General features: G+C 40.9%; 2 protein-coding genes across 5 annotated transcripts in view; both read left to right on the top strand.

The window, feature by feature from the left end:
• Positions 1–15,996, top strand: part of gnaz (guanine nucleotide binding protein (G protein), alpha z polypeptide) — a 256,720-nt gene that overhangs the window by 128,569 nt on the left and 112,155 nt on the right. The gene's annotated exons all lie outside the window — the stretch shown is intronic.
• The window catches only part of rai14 (retinoic acid induced 14), a 46,719-nt gene continuing 39,737 nt past the window's right edge, over positions 9,015–15,996 (top strand). For all 4 annotated transcript variants that reach the window (XM_078288338.1, XM_078288337.1, XM_078288334.1 and 1 more), the window contains exons 1-2: positions 9,015–9,268; positions 10,324–10,392. In XM_078288338.1, the coding sequence (XP_078144464.1) occupies positions 10,357–10,392 (36 nt within the window). In that variant the 5' untranslated portion in view covers positions 9,015–9,268; positions 10,324–10,356. The remainder of the gene's footprint in view (positions 9,269–10,323; positions 10,393–15,996) is intronic.

The following is a 15,996-nucleotide window of genomic DNA, read 5'->3' as shown; positions in this document are numbered from 1 at the left end:
GTAAGGATGTAAGTTTTACAGGAAGTTTGCCCATAGTATATTACTGTAATAAAAAAAACAACTAAAACCTTTTAAATGTAAAGTAAAGTATTCTAAAAGTGAGAGTTTTAAGGTATCTTTTAATATGGTTTATTTTAATGGTGTGAAATAAAGAGTGACATCTAAATCACAGATCTTTTTGGCAATAACATATTTTCTAATTGTATAGATTAATTTAAAATATCAATAGTCAAGAAAGGAAAGTTATCTAAAGTGAAAGCACTCTACTTGACCAATATGTTGCTCTAATTGTATTTGATACAATTAGATCCTAGCAATTCATTGCTTTATCTTAATAAATTGCTGATCAGCTGACCCATTAGCCACTGGTACTTTCCTCTCTAGTTTTAAGCATGCAATAGTTCAACCTCTCCAAGCCTAGATCCCTAAATCCTTTGTAATTTTAGGCCTATCAAACTGCCATTTTATAAAGTTTTAGAAAAGTATAGCCATAGCTACTTCTAATTCTATTAGTTTTAACAACAACATTTTGATAAATTCCAATCAGGCTAAAGGCCACTACATAGCAGAGAGCGCAGCCCTTCTTAACATCAGATGCTGTAGATTGATCAATTCTGATCTTTTTATAGAGCATTTGAGACGATAGATGTACTGTGCCAAATGCTCCACTAGGGTTTAAAAAGATTAGAATTTTAATTGACTGACTAAAGCACTGGGGGTATCTCAGGCGCAAGTCTCTAACTGAATTTGCAAATGATAGCCAAAGTAACTCACTCATTTACACTTCTACTGGCATTACATTTCCATTAGCATGTGTTGGGTCTTCACACTTCTGCAACATTGTCATGCCTGACTTGGCTTCAAAGACACACCCCCTGGTTTCCTCCCATTTTCCTACAACTAAACCAGCTTCAGAGGGCGCCACTGCTATCTCATTGGCTGTTCCTGCCTGTTGGAGAACTCTCTTGGTACCTGTATTGTGTGACACTGTATTTATTCCTTAAGGAGGTATTCTCTTTTTGCTTGCCCTCCTCCACATTGAGATTATCTACAGAACAGCACCGCAGGAGCTTGAAGGCATTCAGCATCTTGATCAAAGGCACTTCAACAGGATGGGACCTTGCTGTTATGGAGGATTGACCCTAGGCTTTCCAGTTGAATGCCACTCTGCTGCCTAATTCATATAGTTTGGACTGAAGGCAAGGTGCAGGCCGGGATCATAACTGTCCCCTGTGATGAAACTGGGGATGGGGAGTATGCAGGGCTAACCCAGGTCTATGTAATTGATTTGGGGGAACCCTCAGCACCTTTTCATTTTGTGGTTATGAACCCACCATTTGCAAACCTGAACCCTTGAGCCCATAGAAAATCCAAATGTATAATGTGTTTGAAAATAGCTATTGTATCATTCCAAATATAAAATCAGACCCACCTCAATCTTCAATATATACTGATATGCCCCATTTTTTAAAAATAATAAAAAAGAGAGGGGGGGTTAACATAAATAAATAAGTAGATCCATTTATTTATCAGATTAATAGAAGGATGGATAGATAGATAGATAGATAGATAGATAGATAGATAGATAGATAGATAGATAGATAGATTGATTGATTGATTGATTGATTGATTGATTGATAGATAGATAGATAGATAGATAGATAGATAGATAGATAGATCAGTGTTTCCCACACATAGACTTTACTTGGGCGGGCCGCCCAGGTATATTAACGGCCGCCAAAGTATATTTGGCGACCCATTTCAGCATTTTTTATTTTTATTTTTTTATCCGTCCGAGAGAACGACGCCATCCGCGATCGATTAACTAGTGGACAATCTCCCCTTGCTCTACCCCTCCAGGGTTTCCCACATACAGAAAACTTTATATTAAACTATATAATCGTAAAACTGCGTGTAGCGCATTGATTCGCTCAGCCCCTAATTGCTCCACGCGACCTCTCTCTCTCTCTCTCTTTCTCTCTCTCTCTCTCGCTCACTCGCTCTCTCTTTCTCTCTCTCTCTCGCTCACTCGCTCCCTCTTTCTCTCTCTCTCTCGCTCACTCGCTCTCTCACCGGACCCGTCTGTTCGCCTCCCACTGCACACACGTGAGGGATATTTTTTTTCCATGCCAAGAAGACGGCTGACTGAATTCCCGAAAAGAAGAACTAACAGTTAACGTTACTCGGAATACAGCTGAGTTTCCGAGATTAGCACGCTGTATAGCCTAGCTGCTAGTCAGTATCCACTGAGTGGACTGATAACATTCATATTAACTTTTTAGCTCTGACTCTGAATGTTTGCTCCCTCAATCCAGATTAATATTAAAAAATATTTTCATAGAAGGAAAAGGACTCGTCCTGAGGAGGAGCAGGACAGTCTGGACCAGAGGAGCTGCTGAGCAGTAAAACAGAGCAGATAATAATATCAAAGGCTGTAATGTAACGATGTAAAGATACAGGAGAGACTGACAGCAGAGAGAGATGTAGCAGGGCAGAGGGGCAGAAAAGCAGATTTCTCTGTAAAAGGAGTCTCATTTCTATTCTTCACCTTGTAGACAAAAGCAACAACAAACAGAACAGTGTAGCACTGTTTATATTTTTAAGTTATGTTATCTTTGACACAAAGTACTTTAGATATATACAGGTTAGTTATTTGTTTGACAAAAAATGGAACTATTTAAAATGGAGTACATCAGATATTTTTTCAGCCATCCAGGTAGTGGGATCCTTTATTGATATTAGCCTATATATTGACAATATAAGAGAATACAAGAATAAAAAGGCACTCAACCCAACCCCCCCACCCCCCACCCCCCACCCCCGTTGCCAACCCACCTACCACCACAAGTACATTCGAATTCTGTGGGAAACACTGTAGATAGATAGATAGATAGATAGATAGATAGATAGATAGATAGAGCTGTACGGTTAAGAGTTCTTTGGCAGTATTATGACATCGTTAGCCTTTATGGCATTAGCACCAGAATGTATCAGCAGCTCAAAGCAGTCACTAACTTCATGAACAGAAGACACTTAGCAGAAACAAATGAGAGGAAGATGAGCAATGAGTTTATGAGAAAATGAAGGAGGGTGAGGAGCAGAAAATGAAGGAGGGTGAGGATCAGAAAGTGAAGGAGGGTGAGGAGCAGAGTGAGCAGGTGGAGGAGCAGAAGAAACTGCCGGGCATGGTGGCTCAGGAGGAGTTTAACGTAAAACTTCAGCAGAGGAGTAAACTGAGAAGTGGCTTGTGGAGATTGAGGAGCTCAAGAAGGAGTTTGATAAGGATAAATGGGAGCTTTGGGAGAAAAGAGTCACCATCAACAAATATAAACTGGTGGTGGACAAGACCCAAGTCAAGGTGGAACAAGCAATGGTGGAGCAGAGAGAAAAGGAAGCCATGAAACTCATGAAGGACAATGAGCTTAAGGCAGCCCAGCTGGATGAGTGCACTGCAATGCTATCCAAGGCTCAGGAGAAGATATCAAAGGCTTTGAGGTTGTCAAGAGGGCGACGTTTCCCTTAGTGGAAAGAAATAAGATAGATAGCCTCCAAGCAGCCTTAACTGAGCGTGAAAGGGAGAGAACCCTTCTGCAGGAAGCCATTGACAAGCTCCAGGCTGGGAGCACCAGGATGGAGTGGGAGAAGGAGAAGGCTGAATGGCAGAACAGTCTTAAAATGGCTAAGCTCGAGATTGCCTTGAGAGAGAGTGAGGTGAAGAGAGTCCTTCAACTTGAAGCCACTGAAGAACTCAAGAATGGTAGAGTTCGGATGGAGAAGAACAGAGTGATGGAGAGAGACAACTGGAGCTGCCAGTCTGGAGGACGTCTGGAGGACGAGCTGGTTGCCCTCAAGAGGCAGCTGGATGAGTCCCAGCATCAGAAGGCGCTCCATCAGGAGGTTGCTGAACTGTCTCAGCAACAAGTCAAAGACCTTCAGGCCGAGCTGATGTCCAGCCAGGAGTGGCATAGAAATGTCGATTCTCTGACTTCAAAGACCAGTCAGGTTATCGCCTCTCGGAGGAAGGCAGTAGCCTGGTAAGACCATCCTGATCATGTGACCTCACATTCTGTTTCACTCCACGGATCAGTCTGGACTTCTAGCCGCCCACATCGATTTCAGTAGGCGGGAGTACTTGCCTTGATAGACAAACTCCTTCAGCCAATCAGCGAATCCAAATTCAAATCCAGTTGGAAGAACGGCGAAAATGTCTTTTCCGCCGAGAAACTCGGCTAGTGCATACTCTTGTTCTTGTTTAATTGTTGTTATTGAGTCTATTTCTGCAATAACTGCACTTACGGCTGTTTACTAACGTTAACGTTACCGCTCGTTGCTTCGGGAGACGCCATTACTGTTTTGCCAGCGGCGGCCTGTATTTCACGTCATCAACGACGACGCAGTCCCTGATTGGCCCGGTTACATTGTAATTTCAGGAAATCGATGTGGGCGGCTGGAAGTCCAGACTGATCCGTGGAGCGAAACAGAAAGTGAGGTCACGTGATCAGGATGGTCTTACCAGGCTAGGAAGGCAGAGGATCGCCTTGATTCCATTATCGAGGACTGGTAGAGCAACGGACAGGCCATGTCATCAGGCTTTCAAAAGACCATGTCTGCCCAGTGGGAGGTGGAGGAGCAGCTGAGATCACGCCTAAGTGAATCTGAGATGAAACAGGCTTCTCTCCTCAGTGAGAAACAAGAGGCCCTGACTGCCATGGAGCAAATGAGGTCCGGCCTACAGAAGATGGAAAATGAGAGCAACACCACCAAGAAGCAGCTGGAGATGGCGCTGTTCAACCTGGTAAACTCTAAACAATGAATCAGGCCTCCATTCTGGAGCTAAGGAGCCAGCTGAAGTTCAACAAGCCTCTATCTCAGAGCTTGAGGCTCAGCTGAAGTCAAGCCAGGCCATCGTTACAGCAGCTCAAGAACAACTGAGGATTCACCTGACCCAGTGGGAGAAAGAGAAAGACGCTCTCTTCATTCAGAAGGGGAGCTGCTTGCTGCCCAAAAAGAGATGGAGCCGTCTTTAACACCCTCCAAAGAGTTATACGTTCTCTCAGTCTCAAGAAGGACAATGACCAAAGAGTTGACCGAAGTCAAAGCTGCTCTTCAGGATGTGGAGAAGAGCAGAAATGATATTAAACTTACAACTAAAACTAAAGACTACCGATATTTGTTATGCATAGGTGTGTGCGTGCGTGTGATCTACATTTAACTAGAGAATACACAAGAGGAACACATATTTTTGCTGCAAAGTTAATACAGTTGTTTACAGTATATACAATGATACACATCTACAGCAGCATGTACAATAAGCTGTTTGACATGAAAAGCACAAGAACTAAGAAAAGGAAAATTATATCTATCCAATATATGAATTGAAGGAATGCAATAGGTGTTACTAACTTAATGACAAAAATTTATGTAATAATTATAGTGCCTGTCAAAAACTTCAGAACACAAACAAATGCTGACTTCCACATGCTGACTTGATGCGTTCCGGGCCTCCAGCAAACAAACACTTGCACCTCAACATGTACTCAATACCACATAATGTCATATTTAAATTTAACAAGGAGGGTAGTGAGCAGGTAAACCGTTGTATTCCCTCACATTTTCCCTTAAATCACCACAGGGCAGATCTCAATATCTTAATATTCAAAGCTTAATATTCAAACTTTATGAAGACCCAACAGTGTTTTGTGTGAGTAAATGTGGTCACCCGTCTCCCCAGGGACCAGCACTGATTGGACCTGTAAACGGGTTCAGACAACTATCAGTGCCACTGTCAGACTTACCTATGAAAAGTTAAAAGTTATGATACATTATATTTGAAAACCTTTTAAAAAAGATTTTTCATCACATCTCCGCTTCATTGTGACAACATAAAATGAAGTGACATGAAAGATGGGAGAGTGGGCATGTCACTGCTGGAACATGTAATAACTTGCCAAAATAATATGTCCCTCTAAATTGGTTAAAAATGTAAGTAAACCAGTTAATGTAATGAATTCCCAGATAATGTAATGGCATGACATCACATTATTTGATTAACTGCCGATTATTACTTCTAAAGGGATGTAACATTTTGAACTGATGATGTAATAACAATACTGGCTAACAATGTAATAACTTGTAAGAATAAGAAGAATGTAACTCAAGTGCATTATTAGTCAATATTACTATTATATATTAAATTATGCATGTTACACCCTTCGTAAAGTAACAATCACCAGTTTATGTAATAATGTGATGTTATAACATTATGCATAAGTTCGTTATTATTGCATTTTCATCCCATTTAGATGACATTATCTGGCACTTATTACTTTATCTGTTGCTACAGCTGCACATTGCTACACATTTTGAGATTTTTCTTAAATCCACGATGTCATTGGCACGTGCCGTCAGCCCACTGATCCACAGAGTACCAGGCATTATTTCTTAAGCAATGGAGATGGGCCATATTGCAAGCAGCAAGGATAATAATTGATAACAGGGACAGAATCGATGGCTAGCATGACGGCTTTAAAGATCAAATCATTACAAACTATGGATCATTCTATTTCTTGGCAAAATAACCCATTCCCCATTGCCTATGTGTCATGCATGGTATTTAGTGTTAGTGTGACAGAGCTACTCTGTGCAGTAGAGTTGTAGCCTGTAATCATCTGTGTTGCTATACAGGTACATTGCCAGTGCAATGTAGTGTAACTTTAGTGACATGGATGAAGACACGCTGAATAAGTATTCAGCGTTTGTGGTGCATACTCCTTGACCTGTGGTCCAGAGTAAGTTGTGTAAATATCGTCAAAGCATGTGAAGTCAAATTTCATAGTTTCATAGACAAATCCCTAAACCTAGGCAGAGGGACGCAAACTAATTGTGTTATTACCCATACTTATGCAGTAACTTTGTGATCTGCTGCTACATGAGGATAATAATATATTGTAACTTCAATAAGACCCAAAACCCATGTCACACACAATTAGAAACAAGTTGATACAGAACACCCTTTAAAATCCAAGATAATGTTAGAGGCATCATTATCCTGCCTGAAGGGTGCAGATCAGAGACTGAAGAATGCAAAGAACCATGGTTTTGTGCTGAAGAGTCTTCATATTGAACACAGTTCCAGTTCAAGACATAAGGAGCAGTGCAACTGGACTTATTTTATGTCTCCTGCCACTTATGTTAAAAGTGTTAATTGGGGTAGTGTGGAGTTGTCCCTTGACAGTTGTCTAGGGTCTGTCTTGCAGTTTCCTCCATTAATAGGTGAGGCTAAGATTTGGCAAGGAAGCTGATCCCAAGTCATGCTGTTGAAAGAAACCTCTTTTTGCAGTTTATCACTTTGATAATGTCTACCAAGGTTACCTGTAGGAAATCAAAGGACACTTTACTGAGGACGCCGGCACGGTGGCTCAGTAGTTTACTGTTGCCTCACAAGAAGAAGGTCCTCGGTTCGATTCCCAGCCCTGGTCCTTTCTGTGTGGAGGTTTCATGTTCTCCCAGTGCTTGTGTGGGTTTCCTCCAGGTGCTCCGATTTCCTTCCACAGTCCAAAGACATGCAACCCAGGTGGATTGGAGACTTTAAATGTGCCCACACGTGAATGATAAGTAGAACAGAATGGGAAGTGTGATTGTCTGTCTTTCTGTGTTCGCCCTGTGATGGACTGGCAGCCTCTCCAGGGTGTTTCCCTGCTCTCCACCCAGTGAATGAATGAGCTAAGAGCTCTAGCTCTGGGTGATGCCATACAAGTTATAATTTAAATCTTAACTCTCTCATTGCACAACAAAACACTGTAATTTCCAAGGCTCATTTGATGAAGACTGAAACCCAAATGCACACAATGTGACATTTGCAAGAACATCTATGTGTATGTGTTATCGTGTATTTGTGTGTGTGTTTACACTATGCATTCATCCATTGTGTTTCAGCACAAACTGCATGCACATATTCATGAACACACACACATTCACAAAACCACCACCAAGTTTGGAGTGATAAATCACAGTTCTCCAGTAGATGTCACTGTCTAGAGGCTTATTCAGGCTCCACACTACCTCCTTTGACCTTTCCTCACATACAGGCTTGAATTTGCAAACTACACACAATAGTTCCTGTTGAGTCAAAAGGTGATATAAAGGGACACACCTTGGCTAAGCAGACTAACGTGCATGTAACATTTACTGAATGAAAAAGCTCACAAAACAAAGTCAGGCCATCCCCTCTCTCTCTCTCTCTCTCTCTCTCTCTCTCTCTCTCTCTCTCTCTCTCTCTCTCTCTCTCTCTCTCTCTCTCTCTCTCTTCCATCTTTGTATTTCCTCTCTTCAATAATGTCTGGCAAGACAGAAATTCCATAGATATTGCCTTTAAATGCAAAAATAAATATTGCTGTACAGATTCATTTAGAAAAGTTTTGAGGTCTTTCAGGACATTTTTAGGCATGGTACTGAATATAGGAAAAGTTATTCATCATACAGATTAAACAAATGATAGATAGATAGATAGATAGATAGATAGATAGATAGATAGATAGATACTTTATATGTGTATTCGCATGCAAAAATGGACAAAGGTGAATCAGCGACTCACCACACCAGATGGCATCAGCATTACAACCTTACAGCACCACAGCCCAGACAGGTTCTTACCTGCATTATATATTTCATTGAGGAGTGCTGTTGCAACATAATGTGATTTCAACATGACTTGTCTCACTAAAGTTTAGGGATAACAAAATCCGTCTGATTTCGGGAGCAAGTAGCCTATAGGAATCTCTTCTCTTCTTTCCCTCCTCTCCCTCCTATTCTATTGTGTTCTATTCTATTCTGCTCTGTTATATTCTAGTAAAACTGCATGCGTGTGGCTTGTTTTGGGCGAAATGCCCCTTTAATCATAACATGAATGGGGGACATGGAGAACAGAAGAGAGCTCGCTTGCCTCGGTCACGGGGGCATTTGGGGAGTGACGTCACTTTCCTAAACCGGGCAACAGTCACTGAGCTCCCGAGTCCCGAGCAAAAGACAGGGCTTCTTGAATAGCTCAACTTTTAATGTATGCGGGCCGACTCAGACCAGTGTGTACCGACGCACCGTTTAGTTCTCCTTCATGCATTCTTCCATTCGACCATATCCCATAAGATAACACCGGCTCGCTGTTTTACCGGTTTGGTAATCTATTTTTGGGCAAAAAAATCGGTTGTGTATTAGCCTCTTTATGTCTCTAGTCCTCCTGCGGCTCCAACTTTTAACAGGGTAAGTGTGTCTAGTACATTCATATCTGAAAGTTGATGTTGAGCGAAATGATCGCTAGTTACTGTTTGAACAGCCTTTTAGCTGTTTGTCAGTCTCCCGAGATAAATCAAACAAGCACAGTTTCTGCCCGGTCCCACGGCGCAGTTACGAAGCGTTTAACACAGCGGGCTCTCGAGCTGATTCTCGGATGTGTTACACTGATGCACGTCGCGCGCATTTCGCTACTTTGTGCTAAAAGAGAGCTGCAACTTCACTCAAGTTTATTTGTGTTTCCATGAATGGCTTCCACTGTTTGGAAGAGCAGCCGTGGCTCTCGGGGAAGTATGCAAATAATGCAGAGGTGATGCTTGATAAACTATGCGTTCCTTGTTTATTAATGGTTGCGCGGAGCTGTGCCCATTGCCAGACTTCTGTTTTACTTCAGATTCGTGCTTTAATAGAAAGCATATAGTTGGATTGCCTGTGGTGACTGGTGGATTCTGGAGTAAACTTTGATGTGGTCTTCAGTCACAGTTCCCTCTATAAGTGGAGCTTCAGACAGCATATTTGTAAAATATCTCATTTTTTGGAAATTATGTAATCTTTGTGTATCAATAACATGGTCTATAGAAATGATCATCACATGCGAGTGTTACACTTGCTAATAACAGTTGTAGTTAATCTTTTAGCACACTTCATGCAACTTGGTGCCATTTATCTTCTGGGAATCATTTAAATCTCACCTTGGGTCGCCAGGAAATTAATAACCGCCTCATGACCTGGTAACTTTAAAGGTGGAACTGAAAGGCTTGGATGATACCAGAGGTGCCCAGAGATCGGTCTTGAATCCTACACCTCTTGTAACACAACACAACTCTAAAATAGGTACTGATGTGGATTCTCACCCTGAATCCCTGCTGCACATCCACACCGCATTTTGACTGGAAATGTAACTTGTGGAGAGAGAGTCTCACAAAACTTTTTTTTCAGAAACACTCAGCTAAATTTGAATGGGATGCCAAGATCACTGAAGTTGGACTTAAACCATCAGTGTTATTTTCCTCACAGCCTTTACTGAGCAAGCGAGAGAGAGAGAGAGAGACTGCATGGACCAGACTGAACATGAAGAGCCTCAAAGCCAAGTTTAGAAAAACCGATGTAAGTACTGTAACATATGTGCATGGCTATGTATGCGTTTGTCTGTGTCTATGTGTGTGTGTATGTGTGTATGTGTGTGTGTGTGTGTGTGTGTGTGGCTTGAGCTGTTTGGGACGATATATGGTGTTATTGCCCTTGTATTCCGAGTTAAAACACACGCACACACTGACATAGACAAACAGCAACACACATGCAGTAGTCACAGCCAATGACATAGACATAGACAGATACAGACAGACAGACAACACACGCACGCGCACACACACACACACACACACACACACACACACACGCACACTTACTCACACGATCCATGTTGAGTCATTTTGGGAGGTGACTCCACACTCTACAGATCAGAGTGAATTCTTTTGGTTGAGTTTAGTAAGACCACTTATTTCTGGAGTTAGTCTGACTCGGAACTGTTCCAGACATGGATTTGATCCTGTTCACTATGAATCAGTACTTTGGGAGGAATTTTTTTAATGTTGGGACAGTCAGCCATTCAGTCACGGAGTAAGATACCCTCACAGGAAGTGAGGCGCCTTCACAGTGTGTGACTCATCTGTTGTCACGGTGACCGTAATGACATAGAGGCAAGTGCCAGACGGGAAGTGTCAGTCTGGTGGGGTACTGGCTGAATGGGATAATTTTTAGGGGATGGAGGGAGTGCCACAGAGGTGGAGTGCGTGGTGAATGGAGGGAAGAGTAAGAGTTAAGTTAGAGAGTATGGTGGAGCAGGATGTTAAATGACATGATCTGTTGAAATAGACAGTGCTGGAGAGGAAGAGCGTGGTGGAGCACATCCCTGCTTTCCTTGATTACAGCCTCAGCATACTGTAACAGACATAATTCTATGGCATGGGAGTGTAGGGAACCAGGACTTCTAGTGGAGAGCAAAGTCAAATCCTTCCTGCCAAGAGAGAAAAGCATTTCACAGTGACATTACCTCCCACCCGTAGAACATCTTTAATAACCTTGAAATTAGCAAGTGAAACTATGGATAAGGAATGTAAAACATCCCAAAACATCAGTGCCAATGGGAAAATTTTTCTTAGTTTCTGCGAAGTTAAAATCTTGGAGGTCAGAGATTTGTGCAGGATACTGATGATGTCACCCCTCCTCCCTATTTTGTAGAAGTTTCCGCTTTTGCAACCTACCCCTACACATGGGCCTAAAGGCATAATATTTTCAATTATCACAACTTCACTGGGGGAGTACAAAAGAGTGTATTGTTCCAGAAAACAAATGATGTGCAGGATTGGGCTGCAATGTCACGATAGTTCCTCCTCAGTTTCTGAGTAAGTGAATGTCTCACCTTTACTGCTGCTGGCCTTTTCCCGGGCCAAAACTCTCTGCCTCTATCGATAATATTTTTATTTTTAAACTGTCATCCTGTTGCTAGCAGTTTTAGTTCATAACCAGCATAGATACTGTAAGAGGTTTCAATCGTGTGAAATAGATGCTTTTGAGTAAAATTCTGTTTTTCACTAAAATAGCCAATCGTGGGCGTTGTGAGAGAGGGAAGAGAGATGGATGTGAATGTTGCTTAGGAACAAGACTGAAGCCATTTGCAGCCATACATGTCTGCACATTCCTCACTCCCACACACCTTTTCACGCTTTGATCGCTTTGAAATCTGATCATTTTCATATATTTTTCATTTTTTAATTCAATTGTCTTTCAACTGTAATAATCCCCGTCTTTCATATCTCTCTGTGCTCTGATACGGCATAGTTTGAGAAAGTACTGCATTTTGAAAAGAGTACCATGTTGTAATATGTATATAATATGTTTACATATACACTTGAGGTACAAATTTTGAAACTGGAACTGCAATTGAAAACTTGCTGTCAAAAAACTAGTGTGCTTACAAAAATGTTGTCTTCTGAACTAAATCTAGTTATGTAAGAAAATTACAGTAAGTAATGCATTATTGTTTTGTTGTGGAGTAACTGTGCTCTTATATTAAAGTAAATTTGACTGAAACAACATGACAGAATTCATTCTAGGTTTGCAAACTGTGCATTTCATGTTGCCATAGCCGTACCGATTGTCCTAGTTACACCCTCACTGTATGTGTGTCATGGTGTGTGTATTGATTATGCATTGAAATCAATGTCCCACAGTAACTCTGTGGAACTGTGTTCTTGAAAAAACAATGTTGTAACCAACTATTGTCTGAGATTAGAGATTCAATTTCCTCTGAAGCCTCTTTTAATACAGCACAATAACACCATATTTTGATTAAATAAAAGTGTCACAGATACTTTTACATATAAGTAACTTTGTGTAAAGTACATGGTAACAATATTGAAGTACACATTCACATGTTATGCAGAATAATATTGGATAAAAAAAAGTGCCAATGTTATAGTGTACACATAGCGATTGAAATTAATGGTCGTGTTTAACATATGCAAAACAACTGTGGATCATCTTTTTCCTGACAGGACAGCATGTTTAACCTCTGAGCCAATAGCCATTCCATTGCTTTTTATAGACCCCCTAATCAAGAGCAATAGAAAGAAAATATCTCCTTGATTCTATTTTAGGCTTTGTGTGTCAGTGACAGATTGCACAGGAATGTTCTCCCCCAAAGCCAGCGGTTCATTCTTCAACAAAATAAGAGAAGCAGAATGCCTACATAAATAGATTTTTTATGAAGTCAGGCCGTTGCCAGATCATTTGTAATGGAATCACTATTTTAGCTGGGGTTCAGGGGTATTAAGTAGTGTCAAATCTTTGCTAAATGTTTCACTCCCAGGATCCTCCTCCAGCCTTGTGGGCTGAATGCAACAGGCAGCCGAGCCTGTGCTCAAACATCTCTAGAACGTGAGGCCTAAATAAGGTAGAAACTTCAACTGGAGGAGAGAATATTATGTGATTTTTGATTCGAAATTTGATATTCGGCAGATGCTAGATCCCAAGTGGCAATACTTAACTGTAATGTCTGATCACTCTGAGTTAGTCTGTATTCAGCCAGATGATGTTGTGAGGTGCTGCGTTGTTGACTAGGCTACCGTACTGGATTGTATCAACTACAGTACTAAAGGTGATTGATACTGATAAACTGAGACTGATAGTGGAGACATGGGTGAGACTGAAGGTCAGGTTGTGAGAAGATTATCGGTCTGGTCCTCTGAGACTACACGCACGCACGCACATGCACACACACACACACACGCACTGACACACACACACGCATTCATTGCATACACGCACCCACATGGACACACAGGCAATTTGCACTTGTACTGTGCTGACTCAGGTAATAACTGGTGTCAGTGTAATGTAGGGGATGATTGGGACAGTATACTTATATATATCATTAATTTTCAGTGAGATGATGCTAAAATCTTACAATGCTGAGACTGACAGCGACTGTGAAAGTTGAATATATCAACATCCATTATGACTTCCCTGACTAGATGTTGAGCAGCTCAAAATTATTTTTTTCTTCTTTTAAGTATAGGACAAAAACCTAGAGCCTCCTGTGATGTTATGTTTGAGTTTTAGTGTGATCATTTTGGAACTTTCCATTATGTTTTGCTGTTGAAAAATATGTTTGGCTGTAGAAAATACCATGCAAACTAGCTAAAATTGCACAGCCGGATAGACTCAGCAGAATGTGTCACCAGACTGAGTGGATTGGCTTGTTCAAATGCTGCACTGTGAATGCCCTGTAAGGCTAAGTAGTGTGAAAATGCCGCCTACGTTAAAGGTGCTCATACAGTTCCAACCTTAATATCAAACTGTATAGATGTTGCACAAAAGATGAACTAAATATGTGCAGTTCCAGTGCTAATAACATTTATTCTGCACCGGAATCAGCACAGTCGTATAATGTATTGACTTTTGCACAAAAGTTTTCCACTGAAATTGTATGCATGCCAACACCTAATCAATGAATGAATCAATCAAACTTTATTGTACCAGGAGGGAAATTTATTTGCCAAACAAGTAGGCATCGCTCAACATCCGTTACATCGTAAAAGATAGTAAAAGACAACAATAACCAACAGTAAAAAACAACTAAGACAGATCATAGCAAGTCAGCAATAAAACATGTTAGACATACCATAAAGTAATAAAAGAATAAAGATCCATTGATAAGAACCAGTCCAACAACCACAATGCAAAAACCACTTTGGATATCCAGAAGTTCTGTAGTATTGCAGAACTTTTGGATTTGCCTAGAAGGGAGAGTACTGGTCTTGTTTTATCAGACACTGTAAGCAGGTGTGTAGTTATGCAAGGTCATAGTGAATCAGAGGAATTCTTCCAAGTGTGTGTGTGTGTGCATGTGTGTGTGGGTGTGTGCATGTGCATGTGAGGCCTGTGTGTGCTGAAATGCTTTTGTGTCTCTGCTTGCCTCTGTGTAAGTCTGTGCTTCTGTCTTGTTGGCGTTTGTCTATGTCTGCCTGAATGTGTCTTTGGAATACATTGTTGACATTTTGGGCTTCACTTGTGGATCACTTTGGGCTTAGCCTGTTTGGCCAACCAGTCAGTATAATGAGAGAGGTGCTGTGAGTGTGTGTGTGAACAGTGTTTAAGGTAAGCAGACGGTGTAATCTGGTTTCTGGGAATGGGTTTGGCTAACAGCCACAGAAAGTCTTACAGGCATTCTGATGTAGCCGGCTCCTTCAGCACAGTCAGCTGGGGCACAGTCACCAATCAGGAATGGGTTCGCTGTTCTCTGTTCAGATAATGTCAATAAGAAAGGTTCTCTTTGTTGTGTACAAACTATTACTTATTTTGTTCACGTAAATTCAATTCAGTCAATTCAATCAATTCAACTTGATTGTCCCTAAGGGGAAATTCTCATTGCAGTCAGATGCATAACAACAAGCATAAAAACATGTAAACATAAATAAACAAAAGAACACACACCATAGCACAAGACATACATTAAGAACAGCATCATCCACAGAACAGCGTTAAAGTAGACAGTAGTAACGATGTCCACATGGCTGTCTTCTTAGAAAAAAATGAACCACAGTTAAGCAAGTTAAATAAAACACTTAACGCTGAAAAACACTCATGCTGTTAGACTGCCAGAGGGAAGGAACTCAGATTCCCCATAAAGGGATTGAAGCGGACTCTATGGATCAGGCTTATATCTAGCTAAATGACACATGTAAATTAAAGTAAATTTATGTAAGAATGCAAATAAGACTCAGTCATATCTCTGTAGTAATTGCAGTAATATTTTCACTTGGGCAAAACACAATACAATCTCTGTTTTATTTGGGCATACTAATTTTTTATTTAATGAGTGAACACACGCCAGAAGATATTGACAAGATTAAGCCTCATTTACAGTAAGCCATTCAACACAAGATTGACACTAGAAAATCATTATGAAAATCCATCAAATTTTTCTTGAGGGCTTCTAGAAGCAGCCCAATGTGAAAAAAACCTGCATGTTTCAATAGTTCAAGAAATCTTTATGAAATCTTATAGTGTGCATCGACTCTTTTCGACCATATTATCAACTCTCAATTAGTTAATTTACTTAGGCTATTATACTACTCTCCCACCCTTACTATCATCCCCCAAGCTCATTACCCGTGGACTGTTGCACGCTCACATACACACACACTT

This window comes from Centroberyx gerrardi, chromosome 2 (genome assembly GCF_048128805.1).
Source record: "Centroberyx gerrardi isolate f3 chromosome 2, fCenGer3.hap1.cur.20231027, whole genome shotgun sequence".
NCBI classification, from domain to species: Eukaryota; Metazoa; Chordata; class Actinopteri; order Beryciformes; family Berycidae; genus Centroberyx; species Centroberyx gerrardi.
This window is presented reverse-complemented; position numbering and strand designations above follow the sequence as displayed.